The sequence below is a fragment of the Palaemon carinicauda genome, chromosome 42, assembly GCF_036898095.1.
Source record: "Palaemon carinicauda isolate YSFRI2023 chromosome 42, ASM3689809v2, whole genome shotgun sequence".
Classification (NCBI taxonomy): domain Eukaryota; kingdom Metazoa; phylum Arthropoda; class Malacostraca; order Decapoda; family Palaemonidae; genus Palaemon; species Palaemon carinicauda.
In genome coordinates, this window is record NC_090766.1 from 61,335,938 (window position 1) to 61,363,051 (window position 27,114).

Genomic DNA, 27,114 nt, shown 5'->3' on the forward strand with positions numbered 1-27,114 from the left:
CTTAGCATTTAATAATAATAATGATAATAAAACAAATAGTATTGGGGTTATATAGGAAATGAGTGGTGGGGCAATACAGGAAAGTACCGCACTTTTTATCCGACCACCCTTTTAAAAGTACTGTACTCAAAAGCAGTTTCCTTCTTTCCAGGCTGATGCGTCGGTAGAAATGGAACAGCGGTACTTTGTCCACGCCTCACTCGACTATGTATTTCTGCTGCAGGAAGTTCAGGAGAGGAAGAAGTTTGAGTTCGTCGAAACAGTTGAGTGATACCTTGTGTTTGTCTACATTTAACTCGTTTATCTGTGGGGTATTAAGGGGAGAGAATTTTTTGTTCAAACTTTAATTATTTACGTTTGGACGAAACCCACTTTTAATCTTTCTAAATATAATTTTTTTGGTATAAAAAAATGTTTGGTGTCTTTTGGGGCTTGTTTACATTTAACACATTTATCTGTTGATTATTAATGGAAGAATTTGCTGTTCAAACTTTCTTAAAAATTACTTTTATTTAAAAAAAAAAGTAATGTTAAGTGTCCTTTATTTCTTATTTAGATTTAACACATTTAGAGTATTAATGGGAGAGAATTTGTTGTTCAAACTTATAATTTACATTTGGACGAAGTCCATTTTTAATCTTTCTTAAAAATCACTTTTATTTAAAAAAAAAAGTAATGTTAAGTGTCCTTTATTTCTTATTTAGAGTTAACACATTTATTTGTTAGAGTATTAATGGGAGAGAATTTGTTGTTCAAACTTATTATTTACATTTGGACGAAGCCCACTTTTAATCTTTCTAAATATCATTTTTTTTAGAAAGAAAAAAATTATGTTAGGTACCTTTTGTGTTTGTATAAATTTAACACATTTATCTGTTAAAGTATTAAAGGGAGGGAATTTGTTGTTCCATCATAAATTATTTACGCTTGGGCTAAGTCCACTTTTAATCTTTCTAGAAAAAGTTTCATTTTTTTAATTTGTAGAAAATAATGGATTCGACTTTTCTCTCATAGGCCAAACTTCTATTTCCATTGACCGTTATATCATTTCCTGAATTTTCTTTTCTCTTATATATTCGTTGTAAAATTTTTCTTGAACGAAAGGAGTCCTCTATATGACCGTTCTTCAAAAATGTAGACTTGTATCATAAACTGTTTCTTTTAAAGAAAGCCGTTCACATGAGTTACAAGTCAAAAGTTAATTCTTTATTAAAGATTTCCTCGGGAATTGAATAATGAAAATGTGGTAATAGTGTTCGGTGAATTTACAGTCAAAACTCCTATGTTCTCTTAAAACGAAATTATTAACTGTTGGAAGGATTCTTCTAAAGATTAAGATATCATATGACCAGGTTATTGCTTCATGTTGTGGAAGGCCATTTCCTTTCCTCACTGGGCTATTTTCCCTATTGGAGCCCTTGGGCTTATAGCATCTTTCTTTTCCAACTAGGGCTGTAGCTTGGCTAGTAATAATAATAATAATAATAATAATAATAATAATAATAATAATAATATCATCATCCTCCTCATCCTCATCCCCTACGCCTATTAACGCAAAGGGCCTCCGTTAGATTTCGCCAGTCGTCTCTATCTTGAGCTTTTAAATCAATATTTCTCCATTCATCATCATCTACTTCACGCTTCATAGTCCACAGTCATGTGGGCCTGTGTCTTCCAACTCTTTTAGTGCCTTGTAGAGCCCATTTGAAAGTTTGGTAAACTAATCTCTATTGGGGAGTGTAAAGAGCATGCCCAAACCATCTCCATCTGTCCCTCAGCATGATCTCATCCACATATGCCACTTGAGTAATCTCTCTTATAGTTTAATTTCTAATCCTGTCCTGCCATATAAACAAAGAAGATATTTTATTATTTTCGAGATTCACATTTTTTAGAACGGTTAAGGACACTCATAATTAAAGTTTGAAAACTATGTTGATTGTATATATGCTGTAATTGCAAATATACGCAAATAATAATAGATAATCTTATGTTCATTCACTTAATATTAAAAGTTTATTATTGTGTTTATGTAAAATAATAAAAAGTAATGTATCCATTCTTTCTATTATTCCAATAAAGGAATAAACAGTATATATTTTCTATGATAGATATGAGTTACTATATTTCTTGAGTTTAAATCATAATTTTCATATATTGCTTAATATTTTCCAATAATATTTTCAAGAATTAAAATTTTCAATACAGTTAAATACATCCTTAGAAATACCTTTGCTCAGGTCTTACCGTATTTAAACGATTTGCAACTCGATATTCCAATATTCTATTTTCTAAATATCAGACAACCCGACATATTTAAGCATATTGATAAGTGGAGGAAAAGAGAGGCCTTTAGCGTCAGTGGGCGTAGGAGATGATGAACTATTTTGTAATGATTGGCGCAATGAGTCTTAGTTCGTTTATCATATATTTTATATCTTTTCCGTGCTATAGATTTATTTTTACCTGAGAGAAACATAGGGCGAAAGTTTTAAGCTATTTTTGGAAGCCATGAAAAAACTCATATTGGATTTAGTAGCCAGTTTTCTTTATAAAAGAAGCTAGTAACTGATTTGTGTTTGAAATGTAATTAACCCTGTTGGAGGATATATTTCAGATGTATGTACAGTAGGACACAGGAGTTCCTGGCACACCTCTCCCCAAAGAAGTGCACTCTGTCACACCCTTACTTCGCGGCGAGTAATCGAACAGATAGTGTAGGGAGGGATGGCAGACGTAGTGGACGGGACTAAACTCATTGATGGTGTGACATGGTGCACTTTCTCAGAGCGAGGTGTAACAGTAATTCATGTATGCAACTGTAGTTTTTTAATTTTTTTTTATTTATACAATTGTGGGGTTTCAATAAACAAAACTAACATGTTTTTTTTTCTTTATTCTTAGTTGTTAAGTTATATGTACGGTTGGTTGACTTTCTATCATCAAGGCCACGAAGTTTTCAACGACTGTAGCCCGTACATGCGGGATCTACAAGTTAGAGTTCAAAGGGTAAGCAACATTGTTCTGTACATAAAGTATATTTTCCCCATTAATCTTAAGTTTTAGATATATTAATGAAGTTGTAATGTTTAACATTATTTGGAATATTATTGCTGACAATATATTTTTCCTGATTGTTCTTTCTTTGAAAGACCATATATCTTTATATTTATATTTAATCTACTTAGTGCAAAATTTTACTCCATTTCAACATGATTAAAATTGTGTGAACTATATACTCAATTCTACTTTAATTTTTCCCCATTTCCTTAAAACCTGCTGTTTCCCATCCATTAATAATGGATGCTATATGACGATGATGCCGTTGGTTTGACAGACGCGCGAGAACTTCCTCGCCACGCGTCAAGAGTCTGTGACGCTCAAAAACAAGATGCTGGAGGTGCGTAAGACGGTAATGTGTCCTCCGGCTGCTTCACACTAACTCACGCAAACCTTGATTTGTACTTCTCGATGTAGATTTTTCTCTGTTATCTTTAATTAGAATTGGTTGTTCGTCTCCAAGAAACTAGAAGCCTCAATAATATCCAATTTTACACATCCAATTTTAAACATATCCAATTTTTCAAATATAAGTCATCTGTTTGGTTCTTTGAAACAAAGATCACAAGGAATGGCCACCTTGTAATAGAAGTAATGACGATCTGCTATGCTAACTTCATATCTTTATATCGGGGGGGGGGGGGCACTTACAATTACTGCGTTGCACTATTTCAAAAGACAACATGGAGCTGTTATTAAAGGGATGGATAGAGATTTCAGAAAGAAAACCTCACATAAAGAATGTTAGAACTTGGGTTGAGACTCAGTGTGGTCCAGAAGCAAAAGCTCTTGACGTACTGGAATTGCCCAGAAGAGATATAGCCTTCTGAATAGTCTGGGAGAGTCACGTTATAAATTGTTCAGTCTTCAAACTGTTTAACTTTGCAACAAATCAGTATAATGTAATTTGGAGGGGTAATAGAATAACAGATTGAATAATAAAAGTGTCCATAACTTAATAACAATGTTGATTTACAGTGTAATTCAATAACAAATAAGTTTAACAATTTTGGAAGAGCACTTACACTGTATAGTATTCATGCTATTGTCACAAAATGCTAAGAAATAACTAATGAAATACTGTAAACAAAAGGCGAAAATAAAGAGAAAACTCTACAATAGAGAAACATGAATCAAGGTGAGAGTGGGGCTTGTTGCCTTGTAGCTTCATGTCATGTACTGTACTTTTAATTTTAAGTATTTAATTGATGGCTTCTTAAAGGATAGAGTTTACTTTTCCAAATCTTGGTATGTACTGTAATCTCAGTATCCATAAGGTACTATTGTTTCTTGGCTATATCATGAAATTTGCATTAGTCAGAAGTCCACATATGCTTTAACAATGGAATTCTTGTACTTTAGTTGTACTGTAGTAGTGGAGTAGGAAAATTCAGAGCTTTATGTTGGGTAATGTTTAAAATGAAAAGCAATTTTTTTTTATTTTCTCATTATATGTCGTAATGCATTCACCTAATATCATATGTGCCTTTCATGAAGCATATGTAGATTCTCGTATGTATATGTACCTTAAGAAGCCATTGTAAAGTTCACCAAATAGAAGGCGTACGGAAATCTTCTTCATACTTCAACATGAGATTAATGAACACAGTAGTATAGTAATTTATGTACAATACAATAATCAATGCTTATATTGTATGTAGTGGATGGCATGAAGAATTTTTTTTCTCATTGATAACCAAATGGAATCTCATTTAGAAATGTAAAATTAGTCCATTTTAATTGTTTTTTAGTGGGTCAAATCAAGCCATACTTGGGAGCTTTACTTGGCATATACTTAGAATAATTTAAAGTCTTGTTGTATTTATCATAGTATGCATGGTGCTCAGAAGATACTTCTTGTTTTGTACTTGGGAATATTGCACCATTAACTAACTATATTTTTATTCATACCTGAAAAGACTGTTTTAAAATTTGCAGTTCCTTTTACATGTTTTTTGCATATAGTCTTTATTTTGAAAAATAAAGGTGCATTTGATTGCTTTAATATAAATGCTCTCAGATCATCATGATTTACTGAAAATGTTTGATAAGTAATTAAATAGTGCTTGCAATTAGCCTTAATTGATTTTTAGTCACAATTATGATTTTGATATATCAACATGCTACAGTGTAAAAGAGCTTGCAAAATGATTAATATAGTCCTGAATATTGAAAAAAAAAATGATGGTAATTTTTTTTAATACTTGATATGCCCCTCTATTTGTCTTGCCTTTTACAGCTTATGTTTCAGGGTAAGAGCATGCGTTCATTCCTAGATCCTCAATGACCACATCGTCAAGAGGTTATGAGAGAAACCTAAACTCACTCTCACCCTTTCCTCCTTATCAACCCCCCTTCCCTTACCAGGCACATGGTGAAAAATACACACCTGTCAAGACCACTGTGATGACAACATTGATTTCATTGCTATTAGTGATAACTCAAGTATAGTCCTGCTTCTTATTTTTTGGACATAATATTTTTTTTAGTAATAATGTTTCTAACGATGTATTAAGCAATTGCTTAGATTTGATTTTCTCTTGTATTTTGTTTTTATATTAGCATGTCATGTAAGTTTTATACAGTTCTTACCTTGATTTTAAAGGAAAGTTTAGGATTACGTTTACAGAATTTAAAATTTGAATTTATTTAATTATAATCCCATCACATATATGCCAATAGTATAGTCATCAAATGCCCCAGACATTATGTTATTTTATCTAATAGGATAAAATCAGTAGTAGTATGGCTCATGCACAACCTGAAAGTTTAGGTTTCCATCACTCCCTTGCATCACTTTGCATGTATGAGTTTGCAGGTCTGTTAACTAGTGAGCAGAGTACCCAGATTGTGCCATGTTGCAAGATTGGTGAAAGAGTTGTAGTTCCAGAATTTAAATCATCAAACTCAGTCCATTGAACAAGTTCTTGTAGGAAACCCCTTTGCATCCTGACATCCGTAGAGCTCTAGATTCATCTAATTTTGAGGAAATAACCTTGCTTCAATTAGCCAGAAAAGGCATCCCGTTCATGATTTGTGTGTTTTGCTCTGCCTCTACCCCTCGTCTTTACTCAGGCCTTAGCAACAGTAGCAGCTTGGGTTCACATAATTGTCCTCAAACATTACTTTCGAGGCTGATAAATGAAGAAATTAGAATGGATGGGATGGCAAAGATAACAGAAATGATAAGATAGTCAAGATAGATGATATGTGCATGTGGTAAGGATTGGTGAAGAGGAGGGAGTTAAAGAGGGCTTGGGGAACCTCTTTTGTGGGGATAGTCAAGAGCGAGGCCAAGGATTAGATGGCATGGAGGATTTGGAGAAGAAGGGTGTAGTGGAGGAAGAGATTTCAATAGAAATAGTTGGACAAACATCAAGACAATTAAGCTAGTTTTTGGAAGGTTTTATTGGAACTTGAATAGCAGCAGGATCCCAGTCACCTTTTGGTGGGAGTTATGGTGTCCCTCTCTTGCTCTAGATAAAGTCGTCCACTTCTATATTGAGGCAAAGATTGGGAGCAAACCTACTAGTTGTCTTTGTTTTTGCAGAGGCCAATAAAGCTAGTATAGTACCCAGGTTCACTCCAAGAGTGCAGTGTATTAGTAAACAGGTAGAGCTGGAGGAAACAGATTCTTCCCTCAAAACGGTTGCTGTTTCCAGTGTTCTCCAAGGCTCTTTGATTGAGTGGGGGGAATTCCTTTGCTAGACCAGATTGCAAGAAGCCAATGCTATTTTGATGAGGAGATTTCTTAGAAATTATCCAAACCTCCATAATAGGACAGTTCCTTAGTTCTTAAAATTTTCTTTAAGCATCCATATAAATTTGTACTTTAAGCATCATATCTGGTTAATACTCTTTCTGGTAGTCTCTAATTTCAAGGGTTTGTGTTTTAACAATTAATTTATTATAGGTGACTTTGTGAAAAGACCCAAATTCCAGCCAGGTGGTAACATTCCATAGCACACTTTTTCATTCCTTCTTCTACCTTCACCAGTAATAGTGAAGATGAACTCAGTCCAGTTAAGAGCAGCTTGTCATTATCTCAGGAGCAAAAGTTTCTAGGCTTTATATAGTTTGATCTAAGAAACAGGTCTCCAATATCACTTACTGACTCACTAGGCTGCTCTTAAAGTTTGCAGCAATGTTACGGATAGCAAAGTGATGTGGGTATGATTTACTGTATTATCCATTAGAACAGAGCTAATGCCATTTTTAAACATATTTTGGATATGAATGCTTTTGTTAATATAGGTACCTGTAGACACCAAGTGACTTTTTGTAGGCTTTACCTTTTGATAGTGACTTATAAGTGGATAGTCACTTATTCCATGGAAGCAGTAGTAGCTGCTTGCCTAGTGTTAGTTTTGGGGAAGGAATTAGAGGAATCATCATCTTCCCAATATCCTATTCTCAAACCCATTCATAAATAGCATTTAAGAGATTTAGAATTCTAGGATTATATTAAACTAAGTTTTACACACAAAGAATGCATCCTCTTCGTGTTCATCTGGAATTTATACATGTAAAAGCGTATCGATTTCTGTTGCTAGAGGAGCTTGCCCTTCATCATACAACCTCCGAGTCTCCAGATCCTACGTCAATGACCTTTGATGTCAAGATGCCAGAGAACTTCAAATCAATCAATCAATCTCCAAATCCTAATGTTTCTAATATATCTTTGTTTCTAATCACTTCCCCTGGATTTCACACTTCTTAATTAAAATTCTGGGACATGCAGTATCTCACATAACGATATATATGATTGATTGTCTAATGATGAAAAAAAAATTAATAAAAGTTTTTTTGCCTTACAAACCCCAATACTCAAATACAGTGTTTTCCTTCCCCTTTGTCCTGCTACTGTATTGCAGTTATACAGTCTAGTGTTACAACATGAAAAGGGAGGCAGGTGATTGATGGGTACCTGAGGATCGAGGAGGTGCATGGTTTGAACTACAACTGCTCTTCTTTCTGTTAGTTTTAAGAATACAGTGTCTGGGGCATTTGAAGACAATTGATATTGACATGTATGAGGAATGAGTTTGTCAATAATAAATTATTGTTTTTTTTTTTTATTAAGAAATCAGTTATACACTGGTTTTGTATCAAAGATAGTTTTTATCACTAATCTTGTGTAAGATTAATGCATTCTTATGGTACATCTAATTAGTTTTTGCATATTACAGATTTGTTTTATAGTGCATACAATACTGTTATTACTTATAGATTTTTTTAGCTTAATACCACTTAATCTGTGACTTGAGATCTTCATAACTGAGCATGAATGGTGTTTAATTCAATGAAGTGTAAATAGCGTATTTCATGTTTCTTTGATCTTCCCGAACCCGAATTTTCATGAAATCATGTGTTTACAAATACTAATGCCAAGTTTACTTGAACTTTAACCAGACTAAAATACAGAACCTCTAAAAGAAAAAATATTTGCATTTGAACTCGACATAAATCATATTTTATTAACTTGCTATGGCTTTAATGATCAGTTTGTGCTTTTTTAACAGACTATCTTATGAAAAAAGTAATTAAAAAGCTTTTTTAATTTCATTGTGTAACTCGATGTCCATATTGATTTTGACTGTGTTAGCCCCTTTTGCTCAATTCTGCTGGCTTCTCTTGTCTATTTTGAAAGGAACTAAATTTTGTGTGGCAAATCTTTCATGTTCATTTATTTCTTCACTGGAGTACTGTATTATAGTTGTTGGTGATCTGTGCCATATTCTTTGTTTTTTTGTGGGTTTTTATAAACAAACGAAGGTGGTATTAATGGTCTTTCTCTTTCTTTTTATATTTTTTTTTATAAATAAAGAGTTGCAATACAGTGATTGATTGTCAGATACTTTATAAGGGCCAACTAAAAGACTTTGACATTAAAAATTGGCCTTGAGCCAAATGATATAAAATTATAACCTAGTCATTTTAAGTACAGAGCAATTGTTTCAATCCTCTCACTTTCTGTCTGAAGTACAGTATCTTGACCTTAGGTTTATGAATCTTATTTTCTCAAATATCTTAAATTAAATATCCAACTGGTTTTAAAGTAGGTTGTTTATCCATAACTTTCAAACAGGTCACTTGACAATCATCCTTCTTTTTAGGTTCTTTTCAGAAATCCATACATTCTGAAATAATATTCTTTCAAAATATTGCGTGGGGAACATAACTTTGTCAATGTTTCTCTCAATTCATGTTGCAATATTAGTCTTTAATTTTTTCTTTAAATTTATTTTGCAGCATTTTAATGACTCCAATAGGACTTAGTGAAAGATATAATATTCCTATTTTGGTTTGTTGTGCTTTTGTTTTCTTTAGGAATCCTAGAGTGATGTAGGTATTAGCTATGCCGAGTTATTTTCTTTGTAGTCAGAAAGTAAAGTTCTTGTCAAGACTGTTCAAGCCTTTATATGTACATGCTTTGTACAGGTTTATTTGTAAACTACTTCAAGTTTTTCATTCAACATTTATTTCCCAGAACAGTTTTGTAATGCAAATGTTTCAAATGTCATTCAGAAAACATTTATTCTTATGAAAATCATTATTCATACTTGTATTATGATTACTTATTTGGCAGTCAATAGTAACTGGGTTGTTGATCTTCTTAAAAGGTAATTTTAGTGTGTTTAGAATTTGTATATTACCACTGTAGGCTATTGATTTTGTTATATCTTTGTGATCTTAGTGTCCTAAGATTATGCACATCTCTCTTGGTTATTTCTCTTAGGCTGGATTATAGCTCTCATTGTTAGTAAATACTAGTACTGTACCTGGTGAGAGTTAGGAGAGTAGAATATTTATAGATGTTGAGCTTTGTAAGGGAGAGACCACTTTGTAGTTTTTGTGACACACTGTTTATAGGATTGTTTTTTTTTCATATATATGTGATGCGTATTTCCTATTCTTAAACGAGAGACAAGTTTTTCACTTTTAAACTGAGAGACGTGTTTAAGAGAGAGATTCTTTTACTCACATTTCTTCTTTCTTGTCCTTTTTTTTTTCATCTTCTTCGCTTCGGTAATCATTTCTCTGCCATATTTCTGTCATTCACTTCAGTTTCTCTCAACTTGTCTGAATAACTTTTTTCTAACAGCCCCTTAGATAGTCGTAGTAGAAGGCAGCAGTCGGGTGTAGATCGGCACCTCGTAGTTCCGGGGGATGTTGAAGAAGGAGAGGTCTAACTGGTGAGGGACCTATGGTCGTGGTTCTTACACGCCCCAGTTACTATACCGACACTCATTAGAGTGAGCGAGCTGGGTTTATTCCTTGCATTCCATGCATCTTTTTTTTCTGGTATATTTAGCAGTATTTATGCCTTAGAAATGCTGCTATAAGGAGTATTTCACTGGGCGACACAGGTTCCTCGCCCAGAAATAGATTTTTCCTTCGTCAAAATCCCTTTTTTACCTCCATTTAATGAGAAGATTCTTCAGGAGAGACCTTTTACAAATTGCATGTGGCTCAGTGATCTTATTAAACTTAGTAGCGGTAATAATGATAATGGGTTTTTATCTGGATAATTCCCAAATTTGTCAATTATTGTGTAGAATATTCACAAAAATTAGAAAACTATATAGCCTAGGTCTCATATTTGTTTTTTCCTGTATCTATTGTTACCTATGACAACACTTACCTTTGGGTATCAATCTTGTCAAACCTTTTAGTTGGTTCTTTAATGTATCATGCATTCCACTTCTTTTGTTCCTTGCAAGGAGGAAAGAAATGGGAAGTATTATCATCAAAATTACTTGTCATTAAATAGGATATATGGTATTATATTTGCTTTAAAACGTTCACATTATATCAAGGTTAAAAGATTAATATATTTAAGTTGATTTGTTTACTACCACTGTTTAGCATATATTTTTGATTAATATGTAGTATTAGATTTAATATAATATAAATCATGTGACTGCTTACTAAAATGATAACTTATAGCTTTTGTATGAATAATATGCATGTCAAAACTAAAAATACATGCTGTAGTAGAAACTCATATGGTAATGCTTGATATTTTCTGCTCAATTAATGATATATTTGAGGGAGTGATTTTTCATGTAGACATTATATATTGTAATCTTATAGTTTTTGAAGATAAGGAAAACAAATCAACTATTTAAACCAATAGTGGTTGATGGTTACTTAATGTTTTTTTTTTTTACTGTGATTTGAATATAAATCAGTATTTTCATGTACTGAATAGAGTATATTGAACTTTACATTTTCCACCAGAAATCAATGGATCCTGGCAACATGGACAAGATGTATACCAGGCAGGGCTACCTTTTCCTCATGGAAAAAAGTAAGTGTTAGATTTTATTTAATTTATTTTATACTAATACAAATTACTTAAGTAGTTTTCTTTCCAATTTAGTTACAAATAATGCAGCCAATCATAATTAAAATGATGAAATAATGTACTTTTTATTTTGAAATTGTGTCAAATTTTTATATCGATCTCAAAATGAAAGAGATTTATATATGTATCATTGAAATGTATTGCTTATTCTGCATTTATTCATCAATCATCCAACTAATGTGATCCATTTAAATTAATTTGCTCCTGAGGGAAAATTGTAGTGATTTTTTTTTTACATGATAATTCATCATTAGAATATTTTCATGTTAAATGATACTTTCCACTCCACACAAAAATTCCCAGATAAGCACATCACTGTATTTTGGAGGGCATATATTTTCGTTACAAATAATAAGATATGAAATTATGTGAATTATATTACAGTACTGTATTATTCACAAAAATATCACACAGAAGCAAACAAGCTGTGGAGAAGGAATAAAGCGGCAGGGTCGTATGGGAGCACCGAAAGGTGATAGGATATGTAACGGCTCCTCACTTATCCTTCCCCTTAGAGGATTAGACTGGGAAAGGTCTATTCGGGGTGCAGATATCTATGGTTATCTTAGGATACGTCCCTGATTATACATGATATCTTCGGATAGTCGTTCCGGGGGTTAGAACCCTGTGATACCTGACGGTAATTCTCTTATGATATTATACAGTAGAAAGTTGCTGGAGGGAAATTCCATCAGGACAACATGGCTATCTCACCCAAAAATAGATTTTTCCTACGTCAAAATCCCTTTTATGGGAATTTTATGACACTGATATACTGTATTATGTTGATGTTTCTTGCTTTCTGTGACCATATTAGGTTTAATTTCATATGTGCATGAGTCAACAAGTCTCTTAAAAGAGCCTATGAAGTGCAAAATAGCAGAACAGGCTTCCCAGAAGTATGGGAATGCTATATATTCTTTAAAGTATATATTTAAAAAATGCTCCTTTAGTGGATGAAACTTGAACTGACCAAAACATAACTGAATTTTCCCTATGATTATAGACAACAATGTTTTTTTTTTCCCATTTATAGAGGCTTTTGGTACTACGTGGACAAAACACTACTGTCTATATCAGAAGGAGAACAGAGTATTCACCATGATTCCCTACAATCAAATACAACATAAAATTGTAAGTGACATTTTTACTCATTCCATTCATTTGCATGTTGATTATTTCATTGTAAGAACTTAGAAATGAAACTTATTGTACATCTATTAAACTAGCTTGATGCAGACATGCTTCTAAGGATTTTTATGATTTTTTGTTTGTTTTTGATGAAGTTTTGCGTGCATTTCTTTGTTTGTTAAATGTAAGTCGTAGACAAGATGATTTATGTACTTTCAAGTATTTTTTTTAAAAGCTTTTAGTATGGTAGTGTGTTATTAGCCTCTTTAAAGGTTATTTTTATGTATATATAAATTGTTGCCAAGGTAATTGCCTGTATAGCATTACTTCTTTATAAATTGATACAGTATACAGTATAACATGAAGATAACCCAATTTAGTTTGAATAAATATTTTTAATTAATATTGACTACAAACTTATACATCCACAACAGATCCTGTTAAGAGCTTATTTTACAGCCAGTAAAGTAATACAAGACTCTAGCCTTAAACATAAATTGTCCTTTCCCAGAACCCATCAGTAGGGTTGATTATGTTCTGAATTTCAATTTGTCAGATATTTAAAAAAAAATGTCTTTAGGGAATGTACTGTGAGGTATAAATGCTCTCAGAATTGCTAAGCTCTTGTTGCTTCCTATGTTTTGAATGTCCACTTTTTTCTTTGTAAGAGTACAATCGGGTTTTAAATATTAGTTATCCCATATACAGTATACCTATAGTTTCAAAATATTGTCACAAAAACTTTTAAAAGTTTCGGTGAGCATTAAACGTAATATACTTTGACTCGGTACATGTAAATAACTCCTTTTCACTTATGTGATTACGTAGTATTTTTCCTTAATTAATTAGTAAACGTCAGATGGGTTTAAACATTTTGAAAATCATTTGCATTCTCATTGTGTTTTACCTCAATTTACTGGTATCAAAAGATCTTTAAGGGAATCCTGTTGGAGGATAAATTGGATAAATTATATATTTTGTAATACTGTACCTATTATGTAAGACATACATTGGCATTGCCTTGGAGACAGATCCTCATTCAGTCTAGTTTGATTGAGCCCCATACTTGTGAATCTATCTGCCACACTGATGATGAAGAAAAATTTTTGTTTTCCAGCCTCTTGTAAATCAAAGTAGGGGATACATTGACAGGGTAAGGAGAGAGTTGTTATTGCAATAACTTTAATGCTGACACACATAACTGCTAATTTTTTTGCTTTTGAAAAGGATTATATTGTTAAAAGTCACTTATTTTTTTGAGTGCAGCTTGGCCAAATTTCAACTCTGCTTCCAGCCTTTATTAGCCACTTGGAAATGACTTTTATAAGTAATGTTAAATACATTTAGTTAGGCGTGAATATTTTATGCACATAGTACGTAAGTTTTGGTAGAACTGCATACTGTTGCTAGTCTGTAAATATTTGCTCTAGGCCAAATTATTAATGAAATTGCTTCCCACCTCTGAAAATTAATCATATACATTTCCCAATTTTATTGTAGGATTTGTTTGTTATGCATTATTTAGGAATACATTTTCCCTTGTACCTTGCAAAAATTTTGTGTTGTTTATATGAAAATATATTAATGGTAGTCTAAGGAGGAATACAGTGTGTTGGTTAGTGTTAAGGTAGCCTTGCTGTAATCCTTGAAATACTTTATTCAGTGGGTATAGTTAGAATTATTAAGAGTCTAGTTCAACAAAATGTAGAAATAAAAGAAATTATCTCTTTCATTTTTAAATTAAATTATATAAGGTACAGTATGTTATTTGGTTCAGGGGAAATTCCTAGGACAATGAGGTTTTTTCTGGATGACTTTCATTGCTCACAAAATCTTGAAATGTTATAGTGAAGATGATTTTACAATTTTTTTTTTTAATTATCACAATATTCCTTTTCTCAATTTTTTACATTGATGTAATTAGGAGTGAATGGCATTCGGCACTGTTTAATGAAGGCTAAGGAGAGGAAATTCTTATAGTCTTGTTTTTTTCGAGAATTCCTGTATTAAATTTTTTTAAAATCTATGAAGAATTTATTAAAAGAATTTTTAGTTGTTTTTAGATAGTTATGCTTTTGCTTCCCATACATTATTTATATTTCTTAAAAATCCTTTGAATGCCTTTGAAAATCAAGCCTTCGAATACCTAAAAGACTACTTAGTTGGTAGAAGCTACTGTGTACAAATTGGAAACTCTTATTCATTATATGAACCCTTAAACAGAAGGGTACCCCAGGGGAGTGTACTTGGCCCAATCTTATTCTGGATCTATACTATTAGTCTATCGAAAATACTACAAAGGCATGGTGTGAAGTTCAAACTGTTCGTGGATGACACACAACTTTACTTCTCCATAAATTATATAGATGACACTACTTACTGAAACTAAACCGAATCCTTGATAGTGTTAGAGAATGGATGACATTTAAACAACTAAAATTAAATGAGAACAAAACTGAATTCATGGGGTGGGTAAGAGAAACAGCATGAGAAGCTTGTGTGATATTCAAAGCAACATGAATAATGACTCAGTGCCGATATCTAGTAAAGTTCGAGATCTAGGTTTATTTCTTGACTGTAACCTGTCTCTAAATGCCCAAATAAATAATGGAATAAAAACTGCTCGTCATCATCTAAGAAATATTGCGTTTATAAATAAGTACCTGGACGAAAATTCTGTAAAGAAACTTGAGAACCCTGTGATACCTGACGGTAATTCTCCTATAATAATAATCGCAGAAACATTATACAGTAGGAAGCAGCTGGAAGGAACTTCCATCAGGACGACATGGCTATCTCACCCAAAAATAGATTTTTCCTACGTCAAAATCCCTTTATTACCAGGATTGACTACTGCAACTCTATCTATTACAATTTACCAAAAGTGCAACTTAAGAAATTACAAAACATAATAAACAGAGGAGCAAGACTGATAAAAGGTGTCCCACCTAGAGAGAGAATCACCCCTATACTAATTGATTTACACTGGCTGCTGATTAAAGCGAGAATTGAATTTAAAATATGTACAATAACCCACCAAGTTATCAGAACCGGTCGTCCAAAATACTTAAGAGAATTGCTACATATTGCGCATGAGAATGGTTACAGATGGCTTCAAACTGTTGGAACCTAGATATATGTCTACTTTAGGCTCCAGAGCCTTTGAATTAGCGGTCCCGAGACTATATAATAAGCTCCCATGAAACATTCAAATGATTGAAGACATTAAGGCTTTCAAGAGGAAACTGAAGACTTTCTAATTTAAACAGTCTTACAACAGTGACGATTTAACAGTAAATGAACAATATGTGATCTGAAACGATAAATACTCTGAACGAACAAGGTAAAAGGACAGCGGAGGTCCTATAGAGAGTGGGGTTCTCCTGCTGTATGGGACTGGAAAAGCTGCCATCAAAGTAAAGAAAGTAAATAAAAAAGAAAGTTAAAAAGTGATTAGTCTGTAGGGTTTATCTAAAGAATGTAGCCCATTTTGTAGATTTTAATTTGGTCAAAATTTATGCAGTTTGAAAAATTAATTTCTCTCTCTCTCTCTCTCATTTGATTTAACTTGCAGCGTTGACAGATTACTGTGCATTAGTGAATGGCCAACATACATGAAATTCAATAATATTTGTCGGGAAAGGTCAGAGTTATTAATTGAATATAAGTTTTAATCCCTCACAATTTCTACTTGACAAATTTGACATAGATATTAATCCTTGACTGTTGAAAAGATTTAGAGATGTAAGTTTAACTCTAAAGCTTTATAAATATTAAAAATCATACACTAGAATATTTTAATTCATGTTTTCATCATAGTTTAATTCTATAGTTTAAAATGCAAATGCTTGAAAAATGTTAATAATACTAGCAGTAAGGGAAATACATGTATATTGAGCATTATTTGACCAGAAATTTGTGTTTCTAATAATGAAAATCCAATATACAAAGTTTTAGTTATATCAAAGTGTGGGATTCTGCTGCAACAGTTTTCAATAGCAAACCCTTTGAAAGTTGTAAATAAACAATCTGAATAAGATGGTAAAATGCTACGCTGTATTATGTGTGTGTAAATTGCATGTTGCAGAAAATTAAAGAATACAGAATGGATACACAACATTGATGTTTAAGCATAAAGCGGCGGGAAGTGCTTGGAAAAGAAGTGATTACAAAGGATAAGCAAGCAGCAGTCACTGTGTCACAGATATGACTAAAATATCTGAGAGGGTTCAAATTGTAAACTTTAAGACAAGATATGATCTATAACATAGAAGACCAAGCTACACAGTCTAACGATGTACTGTATTATAATCTCTTCCAGCCATGAGCACTGCTAAGTAGCATTCATTCTGAGCTTGCCTCACACTTTAACTACTGTATATATATCATCTTCTTCCATTACTACAGTATCTTATCATAGCATGGTGTACTAGGTATTGTTTAGAAAATTCTAGTAGTAGAGATGAGTCTGTTTTCTTAATACAATGCAATATAAACAGATACCTCAACTAGAGCATGGATATTTCATTTAATCTATAAAATTTTCATTAATTAATTAAATAATGTTATTATCTGTTGGCTTAAAGCTAAAGATAAATGCCCGTAAAAAATCCTCCCTAATTGAATTTCAAAAAGAGTCGGTTATAGGTAGAATTGGTTTCAAGAGCTTACCAGGTAACTTGTTGAGCAAAGAAAGTTATTGAGTAAAAATTTCTTGACCTCCAAATCTTCGTTTAGGGCAAGAAATACATGATCATTTTATATATCAAAATGCAAGGTGTGTTTATCCTGTGTTTAGAATCTTTAGGTCTACAACTGTACATTCTACTGAGAATTTGTGCATCTAGGTTCAAAGTACAAGCACACCTTAATAATTATCTCTTTTCACTTTTCATTGCAATTTGTTGGCTAAATCTTATGAAGGCTTACACCAAATCAGATACAGGATTACACCAAATCAGATACAGGATGAGTTTAAAGTGTTTCCCTTATCTGGATAAATTGCTAAGATATTTTAGAGGAAATTAATGATAGTCAAAGCAGTAATTGAGGAGTTAGGTGTATCTTTGTCGGAAGATTTAATTATACTTTTTGAAATTTCCGGGTAATGTCAAAGGTGAATACTGTATTGGAGTGTCTGCACTTGTGTGGAAATTTTTGTTTGGGGATGCTTTTGAAATGTTCACTTTGAATTTGTATTTTTTGGTGCACTCCTTAATCTCTAATTATATCCCTTTTCATATGCATACTTAAGTTTCTCATGAGTGTCTTTATTAGTTCATTAGATTTCCATTTTGTACTTCACAAGCAATTTGGTTTAAACAACAGTAAGTTTATATGTGATTCTATTTTCATTGAACTATTGAACTATTGAACTAGTAAGCATCACTAGTATGACTGCTGGTGAACACACTTGGGAAATGAATGATAGTTACTGTTAAAATGTGTGCCCTATAAATTTGCAAACATCTATCAGTCACAGATGTTATGCATTGATAAGGAGAAAAAATTAATATGTGGATGACCATTATGAAGTAGAAGATATGCATGAAAGAAACAAATTTACAAATTATAATTTCAGGAGGTTACAAAAAAAAATAAATATATATAAAGAATGAACAATCATAAACTTTTTCTGGTAAGATTTGGGTTTTTTATGCATCTACTTTGGAATGGAAGGATGATGGAAAAAAAGGTATATCAGAATGAAATTTCCTTAGATAAATGCAAAATTTCACAATTTTCTAAAAACTTAACGGATGATTGAATAGTAAAATATTGTTTGCAAATAGCATGATAGGAATTGAGTTATAGTGAGAGGTAAATTGTATCAAATTTCAATCATAAATTAATTTTTTCTTGATATGATTACCCAAAGGGAATAAATTATCAAAATTGATAGGATGTTTGTATCCCTGTTGACTGCAGTAGAGTTTACAAAAATGTCTCGTGTTTACATACAGTATTTGTATTTGCAAATGCACTACATGATGCCTGAGGCTCCACAAATTTGATACTAGGATGTTAAAATACCAGAAATTCCAGAAAGAATTGCATCAATCTATAGATTTTTGTAATAAAATTTTTTTTAATGGTGTTGCATCTCTAATGATTGTGTAAAGGATCCTGATTTGAAAAAAAAAAAAAAGATTACCAGGAGATTGTATAATAGTGAATTTTAACGATACCAGGAGATTGTATAATAGTGAATTTGAACGATAGTGTAGTACTGAGAGATAGATTTTTTCAAGCTCCTAGGGTTTTTCTTGGATAACCCATTAATGTTTATATTTACGTAGAATATTCAATTGTTAACAAATTAGAAAAACAAATATGCATAAGTAAAGCATAATCTTCTGTGCAATTGTACTTATTATTTGAGTGAGTTAGAAAGAGAGTCAAGGATATCGAAACAAATTTAAGTATAGGCATAAAACTTATCCTTTTTTGACAAGATTAAGAAATATTTTGATGAAAAAAGTATGTAAACTAGGTTGGTTGGATTTAGAAAATTATTTACCCTTTTATATAGAAAAACATATTACAGTATTGTTTAGGAAAAATAAAGGTGCTTTCAGTCAAAAAGGAACTTATTCTAGATATAAGTATGTACTCTACAGTACAGCATATAATTTTCATCATTCGTCAGTAATTTGATGGGCTCATAATATATAATACCAGAAATCTGGTGATTGTTACATTTCATATTGATCCCAAATTACTTTTGAGTATTTTGTATATATGTGATATAAAGTTTGTAATATATTTGAATTAATGTTTTATTTCTTGTACAGTATCTGGAATGATGTAACGTACAGGCAAGCAAATTGTTATACTGGAGTCATATTTGATTTAGAATGTCTCACATACATCTTTAGGTTTTTGTAACTTACATAACATTTATAATACTTTTGAGATTTCTCTTATGTTAAACTAATTAAAAAGTGTCTATATGTCCTCTTGTATGCTGTATATGCTTACTGGTAGATTGCAGTAAAATTATCAACTAAATATACACCTTGAAACTTCACTGACATCCAGGTTGAGTAGGCTAAATAAGAAACTACAGTATGATACTTTGCTAACCTATTTTGCATACTTTAGAACATAATAATTTTTGAGGTGTAGCAGCATGGGATATGATACCTGGAATGGATTGCTGTGTTTTAACATTACATGTTTTATTATGCAGGATGCTATCAAACCATAAGATGTCAAGTACAGTACACAGTGCGTTCTCTTCTTTCACAGTAGTTCAGCTTTCTTTACCTCTTTTAGTCAAATTTTCCTTACTGCTTTTTGTGTTAATAAGGTAATAGTAAGTATTTTATTTGTTTTTCAAGTAACCAGTGCAGATTTTTAAGTTTACAGTTTCTTTTTCTGTTTTATGTGGTTTGAATATGTAATTTTTTTTTATTAGAATTGTATTTTTGTTGCTTTTTGTTATAAATGCACTTGCTTATCCAGCACTGGTCTTTTGTTCTTACTCTACTGTAATGCTGAGAATGACTGCAGCATCACTAATTAATATATGTCGAATTTCAGACCTCAACTGAGACAATTGTCTTGAAATCTTGTATACGTCGGATGTCAGACAGTATTGACAAGAGATTCTGCTTTGATGTAACTGCACAGGATAGAATTGGAGTTCAGTTTACACTACAAGCATTATCAGAAGAGGATCGTAAACTTTGGATGGATGCTATGGATGGGAAAGAGCCTGTAAGTATTGCATAGTTTTCTCATTTTTAAGTGAGATGTATATCATCTTCCTGTTGGTATAATTGAATATCATAAGTTAATTTTTGTCTAGCATTCTATCATATATCTTTTTACCCTTGAAGAAAATATTGTACTTTATATTGGTCCCCCACATTCAGGTAGATCCATCACTTGTATCTCCATTTTGAAAAATGAAGTTTGCACAGTATTTGCAGTTCATAAAGCAAATTGTAAAAAGAATTTTGATTTAGCAATTTAGTTTCTGTTTCCTTCACAGATGTATGCTCATCCTAGTGGACCTCCAGGATCACAGGAAGAGACTTGCTTAGATGATGTAGGATTAAGTTTCTTATCCAAAGCAATAGCCATGTTAGAAAGTAGAGGTAAGTTTTCCATTTAAAACTGATGTATTGTTACTATATCGAAATAGTAGTCTCTCAAGCTCATTAAAGGCTCTTGAGGTCTTATTTTAGTAGCCCATCAACTTATCATTTGCTTTTTGGTGTTACTATGATAGACCATGAACTTATTAGATGCCCTTTGGGGTGTTAACTTAGTAGCCCATTAACTTATCAGATGCTCTTGGAATGTTACCTTTGTAGCCCATTAACTATCAGGTGCTCTTAGGGTTACCTTAAAAGCCCATCAACATATCAAATGTTCTTGGGGTGTTACTTTAGTAGCCCATCAACATATCAGATGCTTTTGGAGCCTCAACTTGAGATTGGTAATAAAGATTCAATTGTATAACGTACACTTAAACACTATATTCAGGCGCTAAGAGTAACTGTGTAATTTAGAGATAGATTAAATCCCTCTACACTTATTATTTGATTCAGGAGAATTATCTCCAAAATATATCTTATCTGGAAATGTAGCTTAGAAAACCATCACAATAAGTTTTTAGGTGACTATTGTTTTGGGGGGTATATCAAGACAAGCTGCTAAGGTGCCTGATTCTGAACATCAAACATGACATCGTGGGCTCTAAGCAAATCAGTCTGGTCCACTATAAAGCGGTATATGAATGTAGCCTAAATTGTTCTTTGAACAGTAAATTATTCAGGATTGCAGTCTTGTTTTTGTAGATGAATGAATGGGCATAAAATTATGTATTACATCCAGCAATCATTGATTTTAGGATGTCAAAATTTGTTGTCCCACCATCAATCATTGCAAATTGACAAGATCTTTTGTTGCATAACCTGTTACATTATAATATTTTAGGTATATATTTAAATTTGAGTTTTAAAGACTATAACTTGTTGGTCCCAGGATACTCTGTCATATTTTTATGGCTTGACTCATCATCTGTCAACAGGTTTGGAAGATCAGGGTCTTTACCGATTAGTAGGAGTAGGGAGTAAGGTAACCAAGTTACTTGCCTTGGGATTAGATCGTCGAAAAGCTGAAAAGTTAGTTTTAGATGATCCAGCAGAGTGGGAGGTGAAGACAATAACATCTGCCATCAAGCAGTACTTCCGCAATCTTCCAGAGCCCCTCATGACGTACAAGCTTCACAGTGCCTTCATTGCTGCTGCCAGTGAGAACTACTTTTCTGATTTTTTTTTAACTATTTTAGGATTCAACTTAATTATTCTTTGAAAACAAATTTATTTGTCATGATTGCAAACCTTGCAAAATACATTTTTTTAATCACAGCATCTATGAGGAAATTGCTTTGCTATCTAATTTGAAAGATGTTATTTCCATTATGAGTTATGAAATATATTCAGTACATTATGCTTAATTAGAAGCAAGTACTGTACTTTCACATAGTAATGCTATGAAGGACATATAGGCTGTGAACATACTTTGAATTGGAAGTTGGTATCATTTTATAGTATATATAGTATATTGTTTTACTATACTGTACATAAATATCCTTAAATTTGTAATTTTGCTAAAATATATATCACATTTTCTATTTTTCAGAACAAGACCGGCTCTTTCAGCGAGTGAATGAGATCCATGTTTTAACTCACAAACTGCCAAAGACAAATTTTTTAGTTCTTAAAATTCTAATCCAGCACTTAGCCAAGTAAGTAGGATTTTTCCCTATTTCAACCAGATTAATTAGTATTTTGCTCTGTTTTTCCCCTAGCTCTGTACAAAAACACATTTGTAAATTTTTTATGCATAGTTGGTTTTAAATATTCACAGAGAAAATATGGGATGTGAATAGTTTTAATTAGATTTATATTTTTTTCAGCGTTTCTAATAAGAGTGAGAAGAACTTGATGACAGTGAGTAATCTTGGGGTATGCTTTGGACCAACTTTACTTAGACCAGAAGAGGAGACAGTGGCTGCCATAATGGACATTAAGTTCTGCAATATAGTTGTTGAAATACTTATCGAACATTTTGATAAGGTGAGTTTCATGTTTTACAGCAGAATAATGTATATACTGATTGCATTTTGGTTTTGAAATCCCAGCCTAAAGAGGTGAAATAACATTTCTAGTGAAATATGTACTGAATTTTCTATGTCATAACATGCTACAAGGGGTAAGACACACCATATACTTCTAGGAAATTTTTGGTGAAAATAGAACTAAGGATTTTACAACTTATCACAGCAGCAATTCCTAGTTGACAATTCTACAGTGTGATTTTTCGTCGGGCATAGTGTTAGGAAATAAAATTTTGTATATGAAGGTAAAAAAGTACTCTTACAAACCATTAGCTGACTAAACATTTAAAATGAAAGATAATGCAGACACATAACCAGTAAGCTTTTTATGAGTAGAAGATTATGAAGTTAAATAATCTCGTGGATTATCCTAATTTCAAAGAAACTACACAATTGTCTTATATAATGTAGACTCAAACAATGTTTTAATGTGCAATAAAAGATTAACATTTGTTTATTTTTAATATATATCTAATTTTGTCTACAGATATTCAACAATGTTCCTGAGCCTGTTGTGGATGTAGGCCGCATTGGTGATACATCAGGACCACACAGACAGACACCACCCAAATCTTCACCACCTCCACCACTCCACAATCAAACAGGCAGCGCTTCCCACTCTGTCAATCACAACTCTAACTCCACTGCACCTGTATCAAATTCTAAACATCCACCAGTTTTACAGGTATAGAGATCTAGTGGTATTTAGTTGACAAAAATATTTTCAAGCAGGCCACATTTCATGATGTTGCATAATAGGGGGGAAATTGTGATGTATCTCTATGTTTATGTCATACATATGATTTTCAGAAGGTTGTGACTTCCTTTACTACAAGTGAACCCCAAACAGTGCATTTTGGAGCTCCAGGTCTTCCTTCACATATGCAGCGATCTGATGCACTTTCAAATCTGAAGACGCAGACAACTGGATCTAGTGTAGCGACAGGACTACGTTCACATACATCTAGTGTTTATGCCAATGTACCCCCTCCACCTTCTGCTACTCATGTCTGGAACAATGCACAGTCGATATCTAGTCTTAATTCAGGTAAAAACTATCCTCAGTCTTTTTATCTTTTAATTAATAAATACAGTAGCTTACAATACTGCAAATATAGTGATTAACAATTCCAATGTGAACATCATGATGAGAAAAGAAATGGAAGTAATAAAATTCAAAGAAATTTATATGTGAATAGAAGAACTTTGTGCGAAAATATTTTTAATCTGCCACTACAATTGCTGTCATATCTTCCCCCAAAATGAAATTATAAACATATTTTACATTTTTTATTAATTTGAATAAGCCAAGTGATTCTGCAAACTTTAAAAGGCAGAGAATGCTACATTGGAAAAGTAAGTGGTATGGAGGACAGATCAAACAAGTTGACCCTTGAACCATGACTTCTGCATGGTCCTTATGTGATTTGCTAGATCTGACATGTTCAAGGCTGATTGAATATTAAATTATGAAGTTCTTTAAATCAATGACCAAAGGAATTTCTCTTGAACAAGTAGAATGCAGTGATCTTGTAGTTGGGTTGCAGGAAATTTAAATTGAGAGATATATGGAAAATCAAGAATAGTTTGGGAAGTCTAGTTATAGATTAAAACCATATGACACTATCCAAGGATGTGTTATTTCACCGGTATTGTCAGTGAATTGCATTCTGTGGGTCAGAAGTTCAAACCTCACATAAATCATGATAGATCTTCACTGGCATACGACTTTACTGTTTCTGTGAGTTGCTGATATTAGCAGCCAGTACTTTGCTAGCACAGGCCTCACATGAGTGGAGAGGGGATTTGGCTGGTGATCATGTGTGTGTATTATTTCAAAGAAACTCCTCTGATGTTCATATTGCTCTGTTCTTGAAGCTTGACATATCGATGCTGCTCTGAAAAAACTAGCTTTTAGTTCATGGTAAATTCCAGAGAAAATTAGGGTAGTGAACCATAAAGGACATAAAGTTAGAATGCCACACCAGCCTTTAACTAGCCTTACAAGTTTTTATTTCGAATTTTGATGATGATAAGCTTCATAATATGATCTGAGCTCTTTGATTTTGTTTGTACAAACCAGGCATTAGTTCAACGATCAGTCTCTAAGGATTTATGTATCCCTTACTGCCAGTGCTCTTACAAAGTCCTTAAATTTCTTAAACAGTTAGGCTTCACACAAACATAGAGGAATTGCTCAGAAGAAAATCAAAAGCAGCATCAAAACAGAATTCCTAGAATTGGAAGGCGCTCCTCAACTTTTATAATTACAATATTATCTTTTGTACTTATTTTTAAAAGTTTTTATAATTCATTTTTCAAAGACTATCCACATTATAACAGGATACAGTATGGTGTATCTGCATACATTTTATACCCACTTCAAATATGGGCATAAGTGTTTCAATACTGAATTTATTTTATGATCTATGTAATTTTATTGTACTGTATCTGATAAACCTAGATCTTTGTAAGTGTTGGCAACTTTCAAAATCAATGTTGTGTGCATAACTTCAAAGAAAATGCCCTTATTATTTAATGAAATCCATTGTACTTTACAAATAAATAATAAACTTCTAGTTAAATTAGGAACATTAATATTACAGTATAACTGGCACCCAATTTCAATCTATTACAGTTTATGATAAATATAGAATGTTAAAATACTTAATGTAACTATGATATAAAAATAAATTGTGCTACAAATTTGTTTTTGCATGGAATTAATGGAATATACAGTTTGGTTATCAGGTTGCAGTGAATAAATTGTCATTACAACAGGTAACTATTTAGAAGCATCAGAATACAGGATGTAGTGCATAAATGACTAACATTTTCTTTTTAATTTGATGAAAAAAAAAGAGGAAGGATACTGTACATTAAATAACATGGAAGAAGTACATAAATATGTAATTTGCAAAGAAGTACCAGTAACTACTATTTGATAATGATATAGCACCCATCTCAACTTGTCACTGGTTCAGGTTAAATTTTTTTGGACAGTTTCTGGATTTTCTTATGAAAATTAATGCCTTTTTATAAATTTCAGGTTTGAACCCGGGGCACAATTCTCATAGTTCCCTTGTCTCCTTAACGTCAGTTGTTGGTGGTTCTGTTGGATTAAGTGGTTATTATGAAAGTATAACTAATAGTCGACCAGCCAGGCCTCCAGCACCTACAAATGGTCAAGCAAGAGGAGGTGGAGCTTTATCTTTTGTCAATCCTCTCTCAGGTGAGTTATGAGTACATTATTATTTAAATCAAGGAAAGACTCAAAGCTTGTTATCCATTTTATTCCTTATACAGTTTTTAATATCTCTAAGTTAACTTCAGTGTTGTTATTATTAATGTGTAATCTTTTCAGACCGTAATGATGGTGTTCAGAGCACTAGCAGCTCAAGTGAGTCTTTATCTTCAAGATCATCAAGAGAGCTCACACAGCCACCATCCAACTCTCTGTCATCTTCCCCACAGACAAGTAAGAGGTTTCCTGCCCATGTTATGGCACCCCACCAAATGGGTGCTAATGGTCCTCTTCGAGACGTCCGTGTGCAGCAATCAAATTATTATTCATATAACAACAGCAGTATGTCACGCCGCTTTTGCTCGCACTTATACCTCCATCTTCCCTCCATTTCTGTTTTCTTAATTTGCCTGATTCTTGGTTTACCCATTCCGTTATTTTTCCCCTACAGTAGCTTTTTGGTCAGTTAGTCCTCCACATTTGCATTTTTTACATTTGGTGTACATGTGACACGAGAAAGCTTTTCATTTCCTGTGCCTCTTCTTGCAGAGTATTTTACTTTAAGATGAAGGTCTTTTCATTGTTATGATGTTAAATGGTTTCTTTTCCTTTGCATGAACCTGTTCCTTCCTGTTTTATTCTTACCAAGTCTTTAGCATTCCCAAATGTAATTCTTACCAAAAGCAATAAGACAGTCTTGATGAAAATTGTTTTCCTTAATAGTTCATAGCATGACCTTTAAATTTGTTCTGATGCATTTACTGTAAATTTAATAAAAATACAATGGTCTTGATTGCATCCTTTCAATTAGTATATGGTCTGCCATTTAAAGTATAGTATTGTACATTTTCTTTATGCATGAAGTACAGTACTTTGTTCAAATTTAATAGCAGTACAAGTTTTGTGTTGTACAGTATATTCATAAAATATGTTGAATGTACAGCCTTCATATTTCTTCAGTATAATATCGATGATAATTAATATATTGAATATCTTTTTTTTATGGTATCCTTCGAAACCATTTAAGATCTTGATTCTCATGTCGTAGACACCATGTCCCTGTATCTGATATGAATTAGTTTAATGTAATAGTAGTGTATATCGTATGTTAAAGTTTACCAGAAACTAAATCTATTAGAAAAAATATTTATTAGTACATTTGCTGTACCTTTC

The 27,114-nt window shown here is 32.5% G+C and overlaps 1 protein-coding gene across 14 annotated transcripts in view; it reads left to right on the forward strand.

Moving 5' to 3' along the window:
- Graf (GTPase regulator associated with FAK) overlaps positions 1-27,114 on the forward strand; it is a 279,938-nt gene that overhangs the window by 202,994 nt on the left and 49,830 nt on the right. For 5 of the 14 annotated variants that reach the window (XM_068365407.1, XM_068365408.1, XM_068365412.1 and 2 more), the window contains exons 4-18: positions 152-262; positions 2,905-3,009; positions 3,338-3,412; positions 11,305-11,374; positions 12,468-12,565; positions 13,680-13,715; positions 20,108-20,284; positions 20,562-20,667; positions 21,606-21,827; positions 22,220-22,325; positions 22,497-22,656; positions 23,185-23,382; positions 23,508-23,745; positions 25,747-25,929; positions 26,062-26,283. In XM_068365407.1, coding sequence (XP_068221508.1) covers positions 152-262; positions 2,905-3,009; positions 3,338-3,412; positions 11,305-11,374; positions 12,468-12,565; positions 13,680-13,715; positions 20,108-20,284; positions 20,562-20,667; positions 21,606-21,827; positions 22,220-22,325; positions 22,497-22,656; positions 23,185-23,382; positions 23,508-23,745; positions 25,747-25,929; positions 26,062-26,283 — 2,107 coding nt within the window. The remainder of the gene's footprint in view (positions 1-151; positions 263-2,904; positions 3,010-3,337; positions 3,413-11,304; positions 11,375-12,467; positions 12,566-13,679; positions 13,716-20,107; positions 20,285-20,561; positions 20,668-21,605; positions 21,828-22,219; positions 22,326-22,496; positions 22,657-23,184; positions 23,383-23,507; positions 23,746-25,746; positions 25,930-26,061; positions 26,284-27,114) is intronic. The other 9 variants (XM_068365415.1, XM_068365417.1, XM_068365416.1 and 6 more) reach the window with 4 other exon arrangements.